Raw genomic sequence first — 19,037 nt, forward strand, 5'->3', positions numbered from 1 at the left:
AGGCCTTATTATTTGTTCAAAATACAAATGCAAATGTTGTACATTAAATAAATGCAGTGGTGGTGCCAGGAATTTTTTTTGGGAGGCATTATGGGGAGTAACCGGGTGGGGGGGGGGGGGGGGGGGGGTTCTGACTCCCTCCTCCCTGCCACTGATTAAATGTAAAAGAAATTTTAAATGTGCTGCATATTGATTCCAATCTTTTTAAAATCAACCAAATTAGATGATCTCCTCTCTTTTAATGTATCTATACTATTAAAGAGGAACTTGCCAATAATTGATACTCAGATAATATATATGAATAATAAATTAATAGATAGATAAATAAATAAGTTCTAGCATTTCCAGATGAATGGTAAATACATAGATAGATAGATAGATAGATAGATAGATAGATAGATAGATAAATTAATAAACACAAATAATTATTTGGATTTTTTTGGTGGATCGACCAATGGTGGACCAGCTCTTATAGGCCTATTATACGGTTCGTTAACGTGTTGCTTCGTTGCTACGGACAAGCTTAACGGGAAAGCAAGAAATGAAAAGAGATAGAGAGAAAAACTGAAAGAAAAAAGGAAAGACAAAGAAAAAATAAGTCAAAAGGGTGTTTGGTACAAAAATTACGCAAAATATATGCTAAAGGAAATCGTTTCCAAATGGAGGCAAAAATGGTACCACATCACTGACCGCGTAATAATTGAGCTGTTAAATTTACACCAATTGCCATGATTACCATTTCCATCGTTTATGCTAACCGCTCCCGTTTACTAACCGCTCCTGTTTACTCATCTAGCAGGGGCCCACGCAAAGCGCGGGTACCCTCTAGTACTATTTATAGTAACACAATGCATGTTTGGTTTCTTTTTCAGGCCCCGGATTTAGCCCCTTTAAGGTGCCGAAAGGGGCCCCTACACGAGAAAGTAAAAGTAAGTGTCATAATTCTGTTCATTTTTTTTTAATTCAACCAGCCTGTGACAAAGGATCCTGTTTAAATTATATGAAAAATGTCACAATTCGATTTCTATTTATAGTGATTGCAAAAGAGAATTACCAAAAATTAATTTGAATCAGTGGGTGCTTTCACTACCACTAAATTGAAGTCTTATTCGGGGAATGTTTTTTAATAATTCTCAACATTCATTCAGCCAACATGCAAGAAAAACTCATATAAATTTGATTGTTTTTACTAGCAAATGATGCAATTTGTTAGATTATAAGTTGAATTCAATTGGACTAAATGAAACATTTGATAGTAACTTTTGAAGATGCAATCAAATATAGTGTTTACTATTACTATTTTTACTATTACTATTTTAAAAATAATTTCCAGTGTTCATATTTCGGCCAACAAGCATGAAAAACTCTTGATTTGATTGTTAGCAAAAGATGCAATTTGATAGGGACTAAGTTGAATTCAATTGGACTAAATGAAACATTTGATAGTATACAAATATTAACTGTCTATGAGTGTGATGGTCAAAATATAATCACGAATGTTCCATTCCACGAGCCAGAACGGCGAGTGGAATGGAACAATACATCTTTCACCAAGTGATTATATTTCGACCATTACACAAATTTAAGACAGTTAATATTTGTTTTATATCACTCATGCATAAATTCTATTACTAAAATACTATTTAAGGTAGGAATACATTTTTTCATCAACATAACACCATGTTTTGCCATGATATACTTCACATTTTGGGGTCCACCCCATAACTAAATTGGCGAGTCCAAGAGTCAGCGCATGGCTTGGCGCAGGCGCACTCTGGCAGAGCACATGATGGTAAAGACTATCACACGGAGAGGGTGATAGTAAAATGATAAATGGTAATCAACCAATGAACTGTCTAGAATTTATGTATGAGTGATATAATAACTTTTGAAGATACAATCAAATATAGTGTTTACACCATAAATCCATGTCAGTGTGATTAAATCCATTTCAGTGGGATTAATAAATGGCCTATGATTTTTTGAGGTGTTTCAGTATATTTTTCAGTGTGATTAGACAATTGCCATTTGTATACACAATAACAAAAGAACTATTTCACTGTTATTTTCAGTGATGCTGTCTATTGCGTTAACTTTTTAGTGTTTTATTTTCATAGTGCTCAGTGGTGTAACTAGGGTTGGTAGCACCCGGGCAAGAAACAAAATTGGTGCCCCAACCCCACCCGAGAATATCTTAGGCGCTTGAGGGGTGTGGGACTGGCATCGGCATTATGATTTGGCGCCCCCTAATGGTAGCGCCCGGGGCACGTTGCCCCCCCCTCTTTGTTACGCCACTGATAGTGCTTGGGACTGGTTTTTGTTTTATGGTCACTTTAATTTGTAGACTTGAAATATTTTGGTTCCTTGTACAAAATTTGAAACTATGCATGTCTTATGAATTCTTTGTCATATTGTGTATGTTTTGAATATAGGTGGTATGAACGGAGGTATAGACCAAACAGATTCAAAGTCTAAATTAAGCTGGATTTAATTTGGGTAAGTACAGATTGAACCAAGTTACTGACTAGGATGAGAGGAATACTTTGCTATGGTTTTTAATAAAATTCAATTTGAGAAACTTTGAAATTTGACCCCTTGTGTGACCTTTGATTGATCCTTTCCCACCCATGGCTACACTTTCGCAAGTAAACAAATAAATTGTTGAATGCTACTGAAAATTCTGTATAAGAATTTTGGAACAAGACAGAAGAATAAATCTATACTAGCTGATACATACATTAATTGGAAAGTTTGTCATAATAAGTCTAGTATTTAATATTTGCAGATTGGACATTTCATCTTTCGTGCTGAAGATTTCATCAGTAATCCGGCTGCTGCACGTCTGGCAATCCTCTTACTCTCATCCCCAGAGTGTGTTGTTTCTTGCAGTAGCTGATCGTATGTGACTCATTGACAGACCTGAAACTTTTCCTCTTTTTAGCTGATTTCCTCTTTTTTTATTCCTGAAATTTACCATTATTTGTTATTTTCAGCTCAATTTGAGCTTTTTTAGCATGATTTTACGCTATTTTCCTCTCTTTTAAAGCATTTTCCTCTTTTTTCAGTTTCAGGTCTGTATTGATTAATTGCCTTAATCGCAATTGATAACATTGTCCCCCACTTTCTGATTCACATTGTTTGTCTGAACCATCAAGTTTGTTTGTATGAGTCAGCCATTGCAATTGAGTGTGCACTCTGGGGATGAGAGTAATAAGAGTATTGCGGAGGAGGTGCAGCAACCCCATTGAAGGTGAAATGTCTAAACTATGAGTATAGAATAGGTGTAACCTAACCATATGGAATATTGATGTCTAAGAGTATACAAACAAATTAAGGCTTTTGTTTTTCTTTGCTCTTAAAGGTGGGAAATTTGGTGGTTTTGGTACTACCCGATTTGGTAAAGGTAAGTGAAAAACAGTGCTATTAAATATAAATAATATGTGAGAGTGGTTTGTTTGAAAGTGGTATACGTCCCTGCTGGCCACTCCTGGGGGCAGTTTTTGCACACACTTTCCATCAAACAACAAACACCTTCATATGGGGCTAAAATAGTCTGCAAAATAGTCCCACCAAAACCGGGACAAAATATGCTCGTCCCCGATAATGCCCTAAATTTTAATACTTCCGCCGCCACTGCTTTGTACAAGAGCCAACCATTGATAATCGATAATGAATCTACACTTAAAAGAGCTTATGTAAACACAAATTAACAGAAGCATGCATTACGTGTTAGCGTGTGAAATTTGTCATGACTGGAACTATAGACAAATCCAAGGAGCCAAGTCATGGTCATGATTTGGTCGGACATCTTTGGGTAGCCGCTAGCACCAACGTGGTGTTTTGAGCGTCCAATTGTGCAAATAAAAGCCGCCTAACACCTAGAGAAGATGCAAGGACGAGGAGGGTTAATAGAATAATTGCTAATAATAATAATGGAGATAATTCCGCAGGTAATCCCATCGCATCTTTTGATACATAGTCCTTTTGTTCGCAAGTACATCAATGCATAGATACTGCGTGTAGTTAATCGGATTATTATGTCACTTCAACAGCGAATAGACCATGCTGTGTGTTTTGTCGAAGGGAACTGTATTGTGTTATTCTTTTGTCTGCCTGTGTTTTTGTGGAAGGTGTAAAACCGGTGATGGAATGCAGTTTAAAATTCCGCCAAGGCCGAATCATTTCACATTTTGAGTGCATTGTAGCTGATGGCTACCCAACTCAAGGCTGCTAGTCAGGTGTAGGAATGTGCGAATTTGGATTCCTCTATAGTGTGCATATACATGCTATTATGTTGCATTATTTTGGAGAAAGTGGCTAATTATTACTGTTTTATTCTGTACTTTTATTACTGATCAATAGATCAATCATCGATCTTCTTGTAATGTTGAGTGGTAATGACTAAAACCAACATTCCTCATGAAATAATCATTGAATTAGGTGATCGTAAGCTTGTTTTTGTTGTTGAAAGGGATTCAATCATATTTCATCGATGTTCACAACTTTTGAACAACTCGCTCCAGCACATCTACATGATATGGTTTACATCACTCGCTCTTGCTAAGTAAAGCATGCAGACAATGCCTAGGCATTGGTGTAAAAATGATTGTATCCCTAAATCAACCTCTGTCACATCATTCTCCAAACTGTCGGATACACATACTTGTGGATAACTTTTGTGAAAAAACTATATTTCTTTTTTCACAAAATCCAAAAGAAGGGTAATTTTTTTAATTTCAAAGTTGTCAACATTTTAACAAAGGTATATTTTGACCTGGTCTGTTGGTCAGAAAGCATTGTAATTATACAATCTTGGTTTGTTAATTTTTGATTTCACATTTTCTTTACAGGGTGTATTAATGAACTTGGTGTGTCTTTGTTTAAAGAGGGATACATTAGAAATATTTGTTATATTGTGAAAAACTGGGACATTTTAAGGCCTCCAAAATTTGCAATTTTGCGATACAAAGGAGTGGTTTTTACACACAGAACACAAAAAAGGGGTGTTTTTAATTCCTTTCTAAAGATATGTGTATCCGATAGTTGGTAGAGTGACTGGACCGGGCTTTCAAGTCAAGCCTGCCTTGCTGTATACCGTATTTCCTCGAATAGTAGCCCCCCCCCCTCAAATAAATGCCCCACCACTTTTTTCAACCAAGATGTTTCAAAATGCCGATATAAGTGAACTGGTAGTCAGTGTTTCTTGTTCATAGTTTGTCATTTCAGCTTGAGTTTTAAGCTTACCTAATGATTTTAACAGGAATTATTGTTCTAAATATGACCTTAAATAAACGCCCCCCTGTTTGGAAAATGCAACGCCCTCGAGGGCGTTTATTTGAGGAAATACGGTAGTTGGATTTGTGCTCAATTTCCCACATTGGTATAATAAGTTTTACATTATCTTTCATTAATTAGCTAAGGCAACTAATCAAGAAAGTGATATGAAGGTGGATCAACTCAAAGGCAAATTTGGTTCAACAGCATTCAAAATGGGAGGTAAGTACCTGTTCCCCATTTAGACTGCTTTATCATCTACCAGCTAAGCATGTCATTGTGTTATGCTTGTTAGTGACAACTGAAGAACAAACATTCCAAAATGTGATGGACACAAGAAAATTTTTGTGACCAGCTCCCCCCAAAACCCGGAACAAGTCACCAGACATGTTTTTGAGTTATATAAATATAGGCCTTTAAAGATGACATTCCATAAAAAATGAAATTTTGGAATTCTTAATTATATGGTATTTGACTGTGGGACTAAGAAAACTTTCAAATCATTGATAGTACTTATAGTACCATATAGTGGTTTATTTAATCAATATAAATAACAGTTGAACTATGATAATCCTTATTCAATCCTGTGTAGGGCAGGAAATTAATTGGTCCATTACTAAGAATAGCAATTTGGCAAAAATATCAAGGTCTCATTTACAGACTTATTCATATCTTCAAAAGTATTGATGTTATTTATTTAATTTTGGTATCATCAACAAAAGTGTAAAGAGTTTTGAGCAAATCAATGATACACATAGTTATATACGATAAAGTAAATCTGCAAATTTGTGTCTCAACCCCATCAGCTCAGTTGGTAAAGCACCGGACTTAAGTACAATTTCATGTTTTCAAAAACGCTTGATAGTAAGCACATATGCTAAGTATCAAGTTTTTACGGTATGACTATATATTAAGCATAATTAACACCGTTAATGGGATACAGCATTGTATGGTATATATATCAAGCATCGGTTTGTATATTATAATTGGAAACAAAATCATTACTTCCAGTAAAATATACTATGTCAGAATCGGTGTAACCTATAACCATATTTGGAACATAGATATGTCTACTAGGATACAAACAAATTACTTTTGTTTTTCTTTGTTCTTAAAGGTGGTTTAACAGGTGGTACCAAATTTGGAAAAGGTAAGTGAAAAAACAGTTATTATTAAACATAAATAATTCCCAAGAATGGTTTGTTTATAGGTGTCCATGGACACTCCTGCCCCACGCCAGGTGAACACTGGCTTTTTAAATAATCAAATTTCAGATGGAGGTCAAAAGGTTAACTTGGGCACTACTGCCCATAATCAGTTTCCCCATACTCTATGGTGTAGTTCTTTCAGACTCCGTACATCTAACAATCTTACTGTTTCCGATGTTGATTAAGATACTTCTTGTCGCATCCCGGGATCGATGCAAGAAGTAGAAGTGGGATTAAGTAAACTTTCAAATCATTGATAGTACTTATTAAAAAGGGGTTTATTTAATCAATAAATAACATTTGAACTATGATACACATACTTGTGGATAACTTTTGTGAAAAAACTAGATCAGTTTTTGCAAATTTCTTTTTTCACAAAATCCAAAAGAAGGGTAATTTTTTTTAATATCAAAGTTGTCAACATTTTAACAAAGGTATATTTTGACCTGGTCTGTTGGTCAGAAAGCATTGTAATTGTACAATCTTGGTTTGTTAATTTTTGATTTCACATTTTCTTTACAGGGTGTATTAATGAACTTGGTGTGTCTTTGTTTAAAGAGGGATACATTAGAAATATTTGTTATATTGTGAAAAACTGGGAAATTTTAAGGCCTCCAAAATTTGCAATTTTGCGATACAAAGGAGTGGTTTTTACACACAGAACACAAAAAAGGGGTGTTTTTAATTCCTTTCGAAAGATATGTGTATCCGATAGTTGGTAGAGTGACTGGACCGGGCTTTCAAGTCAAGCCTGCCTTGCTGTATACCGTATTTCCTCGAATAGTAACCCCCCCCCCTCAAATAAATGCCCCACCACTTTTTTCAACCAAGATGTTTCAAAAATGCCGATATAAGTGAACTGGTAGTCAGTGTTTCTTGTTCATAGTTTGTCATTTCAGCTTGAGTTTTAAGCTTACCTAATGATTTTAACAGGAATTATTGTTCTAAATATGACCTTAAATAAACGCCCCCTGTTTGAAAATGCAACGCCCTCGAGGGCGTTTATTTGAGGAAATCGGTAGTTGGATTTGTGCTCAATTTCCCACATTGGTATAATAAGTTTTACATTATCTTTCATTAATTAGCTAAGGCAACTAATCAAGAAAGTGATATGAAGGTGGATCAACTCAAAGGCAAATTTGGTTCTACAGCATTCAAAATGGGAGGTAAGTACCTGTTCCCCATTTAGACTGCTTTATCATCTACCAGCTAAGCATGTCATTGTGTTATGCTTGTTAGTGACAACTGAAGAACAAACATTCTAAAATGTGATGGACACAAGAAAATTTTTGTGACCAGCTCCCCCCAAAACCCGGAACAAGTCACCAGACATGTTTTTGAGTTATATAAATATAGGCCTTTAAAGATGACATTCCATAAAAAAAAATGAAATTTTGGAATTCTTAATTATATGGTATTTGACTGTGGGACTAAGAAAACTTTCAAATCATTGATAGTACTTATAGTACCATATAGTGGTTTATTTAATCAATATAAATAACAGTTGAACTATGATAATCCTTATTCAATCCTGTGTAGGGCAGGAAATTAATTGGTCCATTACTAAGAATAGCAATTTGGCAAAAATATCAAGGTCTCATTTACAGACTTATTCATATCTTCAAAAGTATTGATGTTATTTATTTAATTTTGGTATCATCAACAAAAGTGTAAAGAGTTTTGAGCAAATCAATGATACACATAGTTATATACGATAAAGTAAATCTGCAAATTTGTGTCTCAACCCCATCAGCTCAGTTGGTAAAGCACGGACTTAAGTACAATTTCATGTTTTCAAAAACGCTTGATAGTAAGCACATATGCTAAGTATCAAGTTTTTACGGTATGACTATATATTAAGCATAATTAACACCGTTAATGGGATACAGCATTTGTATGGTATATATCAAGCATCGGTTTTTATATTATAATTGGAAACAAAATCATTACTTCCAGTAAAATATACTATGTCAGAATCGGTGTAACCTATAACCATATTTGGAACATAGATATGTCTACTAGGATACAAACAAATTACTTTTGTTTTTCTTTGTTCTTAAAGGTGGTTTAACAGGTGGTACCAAATTTGGAAAAGGTAAGTGAAAAAACAGTTATTATTAAACATAAATAATTCCCAAGAATGGTTTGTTTATAGGTGTCCATGGACACTCCTGCCCCACGCCAGGTGAACACTGGCTTTTAAATAATCAAATTTCAGATGGAGGTCAAAAGGTTAACTTGGGCACTACTGCCCATAATCAGTTTCCCCATACTCTATGGTGTAGTTCTTTCAGACTCCGTACATCTAACAATCTTACTGTTTCCGATGTTGATTAAGATACTTCTTGTCGCATCCCGGGATCGATGCAAGAAGTAGAAGTGGGACTAAGTAAACTTTCAAATCATTGATAGTACTTATTAAAAAGGGGTTTATTTAATCAATAAATAACAGTTGAACTATGATAATCCCTATTCAATCCTGTGTAAGGCAGGAAACTAATTGGTCCATTACTTAGAATAGCAATTTGGCAAAAATATCAAGGTCTCATTTACAGACTTATTCATATCTTCAAAAGTATTGATGCTATTTATTTAATTTTGTTATCATCAACAAAAGTGTAAAGAGTTTTGAGCAAATCAACGATACACATAGTTATATACGATAAAGTAAATCTGCAAATTTGTGTCTCAACCACATCAGCTCAGTTGGTAAAGCACCGGACTTAAGTACAATTTCATGTTTTCAAAAACGCTTGATAGTAAGCACATATGCTAACTATTAAGTTTTTACAGTATGACTATATATTAAGCATAATTAACACCGTTAATGGGATACAGCATTGTATGGTATATATATCAAGCATCGGTTTTTAAATTATAATTGGAAACAAAATCATTACTTCCAGTAAAATATACTATGTCGGAATCGGTTTAACCTATAACCATATTTGGAACATAGATATGTCTACTAGGATACAAACAAATTACTTTTGTTTTTCTTTGTTCTTAAAGGTGGTTTAACAGGTGGTACCAAATTTGGAAAAGGTAAGTGAAAAAACAGTTATTATTTAACATAAATAATGCCCAAGAATGTTTTGTTTGTAGGTGTCCATGGACACTCCTGCCCCACTCCAGGTGAACACTGACTTTTTAAATAATCAAATTTCAGATGGAGGTCAAAAGGTTAACTTGGGCACTACTGCCCATAATCAGTTTCCCCATACTCTATGGTGTAGTTCTTTCAGACTCTGTACATCGAACAATCTTACCATTTCCGATGTTGATTAAGATACTTCTTGTCGCATCTCGGGATCGATGCAAGAAGTAAAAGAGGACATTTGGAGCTTTCAGAAACTGAAAACCCCATGTTGATACGGATTTTCTTTGCAAAGTTACGTCAATTTATCAATTGCTGAAAACAATATAAAACAAAGGAATTTTAACATTTTCATTGCCAATATCTCAAAAACAATATTATCGACATCTGACTCATTCCTCTTAATCATGTCACATATGTGGAACATTGATGTCTAAGAGTGTAAGACTTTTGTTTTTCTTTGTTCTTAAAGCGGGTTTCAGAGGCCGTTTTGCAAGTACCGGATTTGGTAAAAGTAAGTGAAAAAAACTTGTACAATATACTAATCCTTATTATTACACCTAAATAATGTGCTTGGAATGGTTTGGTTTGAGGTGTTGTACATGTCCACCGTGCCCCACTCCAGGGAAACACCCAGGTTGTCATTTTATTCTTTCAGGGGTATTGGGTCAATGGTTTGACAAACAGCACAGGGTGCATGTCGTGCTTAAATGTGAAGGAGAAAAATGCAGTGTTGTGAAATCTCCACATTAACACAGAGTTGGCTGCTAAAAAGACACAGTCAGAGAGTATGCAATCATGACTACAATCCTGGTGAAAAATGTTGCCACACCAGAGCGTTAATTGGCCAACATCTTTCCCGGCTCCCCCGTTGCAATGTTGATTTGGACAAAATCGTCATAATTTCTACATTACAGTCTCCCAACATTAAAAAATGGGGGTGGGGAAGGGAAGAGTGTAGCTGAAAGATAATGAAGAACTATATCACCTAGGTTTCATTATCATTGAGGTATATAGGACTTTTTATTTTTTCAGAGAAAAGCAGGTAGGGCAACTACTTGATTATATTTCTATATGTTCATACTACATACTCTGAAAATTTTAGAAAATTCGCATACGAGTCCGTTTTTAAAAAAATCACATTTTGTTCCTAAAATGGGGTTATAAGCGCCCTCAACGGGCTCTCTCCCCATAGGGCTACATGTTAAGACCAGTTATAGACAAATGGCCCTAAAATAAAACGGACTCGTGCGAATTTCCTCAAATTTTGCATATGATGTAGATTTAACATCTGGAATGTAATGCAAGTGATGTCGTTGCTGCTCTTCTAAATTCATTTTTAAAATGTCCGCCCCAAGGTGATCACACATTTAGCTCCGATTGCATGCTTTTAACACCAGCAAAGGCTGGTGTGGCATCAAATTTCCACCAGGATTGTAGGTGAGATTACCCATGTACAGGGCTGGATCTTAACTTTTTTGGCACTAGCCAGTTGGGTGTTTAACTCTAAAAAGTGACACGCCTGACATAAATTTTACAAGCCAGAATTTTTCCCGGAAATAATGTTACAATAAATGCCAAAAAGAAGACGATAGTCTATATATTGTACACGTAGCAATTAATCCATTTAGATGTGAGCCCTACTCGATCTTGACTTGTTCTTTATTAAAGGTGAACCTCATTCAAAATAAAGTTATATATCAATGGAAAGCTTATGATGCCAGGAAGCAGAAAAGAATATTTTTTATTTGCCTAACGCACCAGGATAGACATAATCTCCATGCAAAGATTGGATATTGGCACCCCCTAAATTACAAAACGAAATCGTTCAAATTGGGCGCTTTCGATGATGACGTCAACACGGGACACACAGTTACTTCCGGGTTTGATTGTAAACACAATGTCCATGCATTACTGTGGCATGCATCGGGCCAATGCACGAACTCAGTCATTGTCAACTTACTTTACATGATAAATATCTTCAATAAAATAAGAATAACATGAAGGAAACATCATGATCAAATCAAGAATGAAGTTCCTGAATAAAGTGTGTGGATTAAAAAATGGGAAAAGTGCTGGCCGGGGTGATTTCCCGGGGTAATTTGGTATAGGCCAAGTCATCCACGATATGCAGGGAATATTACAGTAAAGCACGAAGAGCGAAGATTCGCCGAAGAACCGGAATGAAAACAGATTGCAAAAATAACTGCTAGTTCTACCAGTTCAGATCGTCACACCAAGTTGAGATGAACTTATCACAATGAGAAAATGAAGGAATAGAATAAGGTACATGTACGGGATTTTTTTAATTATTTATTAACTTTACAACCGGTCATGTATGATAGGCGAACTCAGATACATACGGGCGGGTGAACTCAGTGACTGACTATGACTGAGTCTCAGTCGCCGAGTGTTCCGTATCCGCGACTGTGCGTACTGTACTTGCAGACAAAATGACCGATTTGATATTCACATTCTGATATTTCCAACTTATTGCTACTTCAGCAAAATTTATTCCTGTAAATGTTCCAAATATAAGGGAACGATTGATCAAATCTGCTGAAACACGGCGCAAACTTGTGCTACCGGAGAGACGAAGCGAGTCGCTGTGTTTGCCCACCATGATCGGCACGGCTGCCTGTAATTTCTTCAGCATAAAAGCAGCAATTTACGCATCGTGTTCGGTAATCCATAAAACATGAATGTTTCACTTTTTCAGTACACTGATTGTAGTATCATTAAAAGAATCGTGACACAAGTGACAATATTTTAATTTTATTCAGATTTCCATCAAATAACGGTCTACTAAGCCTAAATTGTATTTATTTTATAATAAAGTATCTGTTTCTTTCAATCGTGATTGTGTGGAAAGAATGTACCGGGAGAATGTATTACCGCAATGCGCTAAATATGAAAACCTTTATGGGCTGGATTTGATGAAATCGGCGGTTTTTTTAATTAATTTTTTGATTACTACAAGACGATATTTTTAAAAATCAGATATTTTAAAATGAATCAAGAATAGGGAATGTCACAAACAAGTTATTTAATTTGTTATTCGATCATGTTTATTCAGTCCATGACATGAACGGTATCTGGTAGCAGCAATCATTTGCGCATGGAATTGATCCCAGCGAAATTCAAACTCAATTACCCAGTTATACCCAGCCAGTTATGACTGATTTTGTCAAAAATTCTACGGAACATTTTCGTGTTGACAATAATTCTATTATTTCTAATATATATAGAAGGAATCAGCAACTTGAAGATTCTTCTCATTTCAAGCTTTATTGTGAAAATCAGATTTGCCGGGCAGCTTGCAAAGTACAGGAAGCAAGTCTTGTTTACATGTTTCCGAGTAGGATCACGTGACTGCGAACCCTGAGCTTACGTCACGAGCATTCTCAAGGTCAAAGACGATTGATTTGGGTGCTTTTTGGGCGCTTAAAAAAGACCAAAAATTCATTCATTTTTTTAATTTTTCAGCTTTATTGGCCATCAAAAAAATCGGAAAAAATTATTTTTAATATCCTGATATCATAAGCTTTCCATTGATATATAACTTTATTTTCAATGAGGTTCACCTTTAACACCAACAGTGGCATTATAGATTTCTTTATGACATTGGGGGTAGGGTTGGAAACAATTTCTTGAAGTATAGTGAATCCAGCACCTTTTGGCAACAGAATAAGTTTATGGTACAAATGTGCGCAGAAGCACAAGAACATTTTTGCCATATTGAAGCTAAACTTGAGAATTTCAACTTCAAAGATATTCCAAAGAGAAAGTCACCCTCCAACATTAATTGCTTTATCCACTTTGGTCCTGGGACTGGTACAGAAGAAATTTATAGAGGGTTCTTTCCTCATAGCCCGGGGGTACTCAGTATAAATGACCATATGGGGATGTGCCGCAAATATGGGTAGCATTTTCGGCCTTTTGATATATCAATGACCCCTTTTTCAAAGCCTATTTTGGTATATGAAAGGGTCATTTTTGCACAATTTCCTTAATCTATTCAAAATTTTGGGAAAATTTGTAAAAACAAAGACAATTTGGGTTAAATTTGGCTGAAAATTGTGACTTTCGGTATATCAAAAGGTCCAAATTTCTTGAAAAATTTGTATATTTGTATGGGTCCATTTTCAAATTCTCAGCAGCACAGCCCTACAAAAACCAAACTTGAGCACCCCCCCTGGCCTCATGGAAGCTCATTTCATTCAGTTCAGACAGGTAACTTTCAACCCTGATCAGGGCTGTCAACTCTCACGCATTGGCGCTGAGTCTTACGCATTGGGTCACTTTCTCATGGTCTCACGCCAAGGTATTATAATCTCACGCCTAGGTAGTAAATCTCACGCTAAAAGCTGGAAAGTGAGTAAAATCTCATGCATCGTCAAAATAGTTTGTTGTCCCTACCCCCCTTTTAGATTCTTGAGGGCCGTGGCTCAAATAATCACGGGTCAAAATGAACATTGTAGTTGGCAAATCCTGGTACACCTCTGTCTCACGCCAAGCAATTCCAAAAAGTTGACAGCCCTGCCCTGATCCTGTCAGTCTCCAAACTGTCGGCTGCACATGCTTGTGAAAAACTTTGTGAAAAAAGGGTGATTAAAACTATCAATTTTTGGTGAATTTCTTTTTTTATGAAATCCAAAAGAAGGGTACTTTTTTATTTTAAAGTTCTCAAGATTTAAGGGGTATATTTTGTCCAGGTCTGTTGTCCAAAAGCATCTTAAAAATACAATCTTGGTCAGAAAGCAATCTTGGTTTATTAATTTTTAATTTCTTAGCAGAGCTATTAATGAAAAATCAGATATATTAAGATATTTAAAGTAGTTGTTATATCACCAAAAAATTGCAATACAAATGAGCAATTTTTACACACAAAACACACAAAAAGGGGTGTTTTAAATTCCTTGCCACGAGCATATGTATCCGATAGTTGGAGTGAGTGACGGGACCAGGCTATCAAGTCTAGCCTGTCATGCTGTTTAGTTGGATCAGGGGTTGACAGTGATTCGCCGATTCTCCAAATTTTGCCAAATTTGCACGTTCCGGTATGCTGCCGCGAACCACAAAATTTGACACACGTACATGTATGGGGGCCGCCATAGGGTGCTAACAGCGCGTCCGTTAGCACCCCCGCTACCATGGCTATTTCTGCGTGCAGTTACGCGCTTCCCAACTGTCAATCATCGGGGTTGATCCCTCGAGCTTGACAAAACGATTTAAATAGACTATTGTCAAGTCTTACGTGTAGGCGTGTAAATTAGGGTTAATGTTCGTGTTTGAAGCAGTATTTTCTTGTATATCTTGGCCAGGATAGCGGGATTGTTGGTCGTTTGGATGTAATCAATAAAAAAATGTCATTAACTTATTAAAAATAGCTGTCCAACATTTGAAAAAAAATGCACTGTAGCAGGCTTGAAAAAATCTAACCGTGGATGCAGCAAACCGCAATTTTACGGGTTATTTTCATTACTGCAATGCGGAGCATGGGCGCGATGCAGCCGGTAGAAATCATGGTAGTGTTAGGCCTACGCGATGGCAAGGTAATGGCGGCTTCCATAGTTGTATTACTTTTTATATAGAGATGACACTTCCCAATCTTTATTTATTACCTGGTTGGATTTTTGCTGAATTTTCCACACTGATATATAGTTTGGTTCATCTCAAGTTTCAGTATCAGTATCGAATCACGCGCGTAAAGTTAAATGCGCTGAGTGTACATGCAGGCGTACAGAGGCGGTTTGTTGGCACACTTGCGGCGCAACCGCGAAAAAGCATTGACGTCACTACCGAACTTGAGGTGAACCAAATTATAATAAGTTTTACATTATCTTTAATTAGAGAAGGCAAGTAATCAAGGAGGAGGTATGAAGGTGGATCAAAAAACCAAAGACAAATTTGGTACTACAAAAATCATGTTGAACGGTAAGTACCTATTATCAAAGACAGAGATAAAAAGATTTTATCGCATGTCATCTGTCAATCAAACTTGAACATGGTTTGTTTACAAGTGTCGTGATGATGACTTGCTGATCGAACATGGCGGTAAAAGCGGGCGCCTTATTGTTAATTTTGCACCTTCAAACACACAAACCATCTCAAAAGTTAGGTTTTTATATTAGGAAACTCTCTTTCACGAAGGCACCATGTCAACAATGCCTAGAAATGTTGCTTTTTGCCTTGTAAAAGTACGTAATTTTTAGCAATTTACTGCTATTCCTTTTCTCTGTTCGGTACCATATAAATCGGCCTTCCTTTTACGCGCTATTAACCAATCAAGGATCGTAATCGACAGTAACGTCAGACGCGATAAAATCTTTTTATCTGTCTTCGATAATGTTCCAGAATTGGACTTCATCCTTCATAAAGTTCCAGAATTAGAATGCATCCTGCATAAAGTTCTGCATCTTTCACTTTATACCAACGACTGAAAATCAAACTTAGAAAATAAGACCTTAGTTGTGTCACACCCATGTTTTTGGGCAAGGGTAACAAGATAAATGTTCCATAAAATATATCAAATTTCACATGGCGGTCATAAGGCTACCTAATTTGGACACAATGTCTTGCAATCGGTTCCCGTGTTCTCTTTCTTTCTGTCTTTTGTTCTTTTGTTTCATTCTCTCTTTCTTTCTTTTCTTTCATTCATTCATGCATTTGTTCATTCTTTCATTTCAACTATTTTAAATTAACAATCTCCTGCCAACCGTAGATTACATACCGCACCAAGGTTAATGATTCCGTTCAATTAAATTTAATTTTTTTCTTATTTCGGCCACATGATTTCATCATTGTAGTACATATTAATATTGTAGCGTAAGTTAAATTTCCATCATGTTCAGATTGGGTGCCACAAGCTTCACGCTCTGCGTCTTTGCGGCATCCACATCTCTTCACTTCTCATGTTCTTATATTGTATTTCTATAAGTAATTATAATTAAGTATTTCTTATCTTGCATTTCCAATTGTATAACATTTTGTGAATTGAGATGAAAACAAATAAAACTTGAACTTGAAACTTGAACTTGAAGGTATCGGGCTTCCCATAGCCTCTCCTATGATTCCTTCAATCACACATCAATTCCTTGTTGGGCTATTCGAATTAAAATCCATCCCCCTATGGAAAGCATGACTTTAATCTTTCACACAGGGAGTGTGATTATGAAATGCCCTTAGGCCAAAAAAAAAAAGGATTGTTTCAAAGCTCACGAGAAATTTAAAAACAAATGCGATTTTTCATGGTATTTTGAGAAAAAAGTCTGATTTTTGCCAATTTTTTCTGGAAAAAACTATAAAAAAAAATTTTTGAAATAAAAAAAATTTCCGCATTTGTTTTGAGACGAACCTTTTTTTTTTTTTTTTGGCCTTACCTGATTGAGTGACTCATTTGACATCTACAACTCCTGTGTGGAAGATTAAGGCCATGTTTTCCATAGGAGTGTATGGAATAGTCCATTTGCACAATGACTTCTTATATGTTATAATCTTGATTCTGTGAAGTGTCCACTCTGTCCGGTTACGTGGTTGCATCATTGGGTTAGTCTTCTTCTTCTTCCAAGTTTGTGTCAACTTCATTGATGAAGGCTCAGACACGGAGTGTGTGCGGTGTGCTATTTAGTCAACTTGTTTAGGCCTTCCTTTATAAATGCTGCTGGTGATGGTGCTTTGACGACTGCTTCGGGTAGAAGATTCCACTCCCGGATGATGCGGGGAAAGAATCTGGTTCTATAATCAGAACAGGAGTGTGGTATGTGGAAAGAGAGTGTGTGTTTTCGGAGCGCGTTGGTGTGGCGAGGTTTTTGGTATGTGATAAACTGACTAGGGTCAACATCAACGTGGTTGTTATGCATTTTATAAAACATTGAAAGTTTTGCATTCCATCTTCTTTGTGACAGAGTAGGCCATGATCAGAGTTTTGAGCATTCCAGTTCCACTGTTGGTGCGACGATATTTGTGTAATGTGAATCTTGCTGCACGGTGCTGCCGCGCTGGACCATCTCAAGTTTTTTAGTGAGATGATCAGTATGAGGGTCCAAGACTGAGCAACTATACTCTTAGAAGTTGTTGGACAAGCAACTTGAAGGCTTGGGCTTTGACTTTGCAGTTATTGACATTTAAATTGCGACGAGTGCACACAAGTTGAAACTGCCACTGCTAAGTAAATGCACGTTACTCTGTGTAAGACTGAACTGAAATGAAATTGTAATCTGTAACATACTCGGCACTAATATGTGTACATCCATATCAAAAGCGATGCACTTGTCGGATGCTACATGTGTCTCATTTCAAATAATAGCTAGGAATAAATACCAGACTCAACTGAAGTGGAGGTCACTTCAAATCATCCCAAGTCACATGGTTTACGAGTACAGAGAACATTCCTTATTCATGTGACTTGGGGATGATTTGAACTCCACTTGAGATGAGTCTGGTATTTATTATTTGAAATGAGACACATGTAGCAGCTGACAAGTGCATCGTTTTGATATGGATGTACACATATGGTATTTGCATCACTAACAAGTCACTTTTTTTTTTTTTTTTTTTGTTCTTGATTAAGTCCATCAGGACTGTAGTATTCCATTAATTAAAGATTTCTTCTATGCAAGTCCAATTGAAACACTTACTGTATGGGACGTTTCAAGAGCTAAGGTCTGCTCTTTTCATCAGCCAGATGATGCACTGATCTGCTTGGGTTGCCAGTTGACTTCTTGTTGGTATTGATTGAAGTAACACTGTCATCACCAGAAATCAATACATCATAAAGGTGGCTTAATTTGAATGTGCCATCAACTCTGTTCATAGATTGGTCTGTCAAGGTCCGTCAGAAAAAGCACAGCGGATTTACAAAAAACACAATATTGCCACAGCAATGAAGCCCATGACCACTCTGCGCAATATTCTGGTACATCCCAAGGACAAAAGATTGTGTGTATGAAATTCCATGCCAAGGTTGTGAAGCTACATATGTTGGAGAAACGGGCAGAGCGTTTGGTACCAGAAAACAGGAACATGTCAAATCGGTGGAAAAAACTTCCAAAAACAGATTTACCAGGGCAAACAGGAAAGCATCTGAATCAGAATTTCTGACTTCTGCATTAGCTGAGCACGTAGCTCAAAATAACCATGTTATAGGCTGGGAGGATAGCGCAATACTTACAACTGAAAATGACAAGTATACAAGATGGGTCAAGGAATCCATTTGGATCCGGAGGCGGGGCGTCCAATCTATGAACAGAGTTCATGGCACATTCAAATTAAGCCACCTTTATGATGTATTGATTTCTGGTGATGACAGTGTTACTTCAATCAATACCAACAAGAAGTCAACTGGCAACCCAAGCAGATCAGTGCATCATCTGGCTGATGAGAAGAGCAGACCTTAGCTCTTGAAACGTCCCATACAGTAAGTGTTTCAATTGGACTTGCATAGAAGAAATCTTTAA

The 19,037-nt window shown here is 36.4% G+C and overlaps 1 protein-coding gene and 1 long non-coding RNA gene across 2 annotated transcripts in view; both read left to right on the forward strand.

Annotated features, from left to right (window-relative positions):
• The window catches only part of LOC140140312 (uncharacterized), a 3,970-nt gene extending 1,488 nt beyond the window's left edge, over positions 1-2,482 (forward strand). Inside the window, exons 2-3 of the long non-coding RNA XR_011857250.1 lie at positions 873-929; positions 2,433-2,482. This is a non-coding gene — a long non-coding RNA (uncharacterized lncRNA). The remainder of the gene's footprint in view (positions 1-872; positions 930-2,432) is intronic.
• Positions 2,483-3,366: 884 nt separating this feature from the next.
• The window catches only part of LOC140140470 (uncharacterized), a 235,312-nt gene continuing 219,641 nt past the window's right edge, over positions 3,367-19,037 (forward strand). Inside the window, exons 1-8 of the mRNA XM_072162230.1 lie at positions 3,367-3,403; positions 5,416-5,496; positions 6,392-6,424; positions 7,568-7,648; positions 8,545-8,577; positions 9,495-9,527; positions 10,052-10,093; positions 15,433-15,516. Coding sequence (XP_072018331.1) covers positions 5,442-5,496; positions 6,392-6,424; positions 7,568-7,648; positions 8,545-8,577; positions 9,495-9,527; positions 10,052-10,093; positions 15,433-15,516 — 361 coding nt within the window. The 5' untranslated portion in view covers positions 3,367-3,403; positions 5,416-5,441. The remainder of the gene's footprint in view (positions 3,404-5,415; positions 5,497-6,391; positions 6,425-7,567; positions 7,649-8,544; positions 8,578-9,494; positions 9,528-10,051; positions 10,094-15,432; positions 15,517-19,037) is intronic.

This window comes from Amphiura filiformis, chromosome 19 (genome assembly GCF_039555335.1).
Source record: "Amphiura filiformis chromosome 19, Afil_fr2py, whole genome shotgun sequence".
Lineage (NCBI taxonomy): Eukaryota > Metazoa > Echinodermata > Ophiuroidea > Amphilepidida > Amphiuridae > Amphiura > Amphiura filiformis.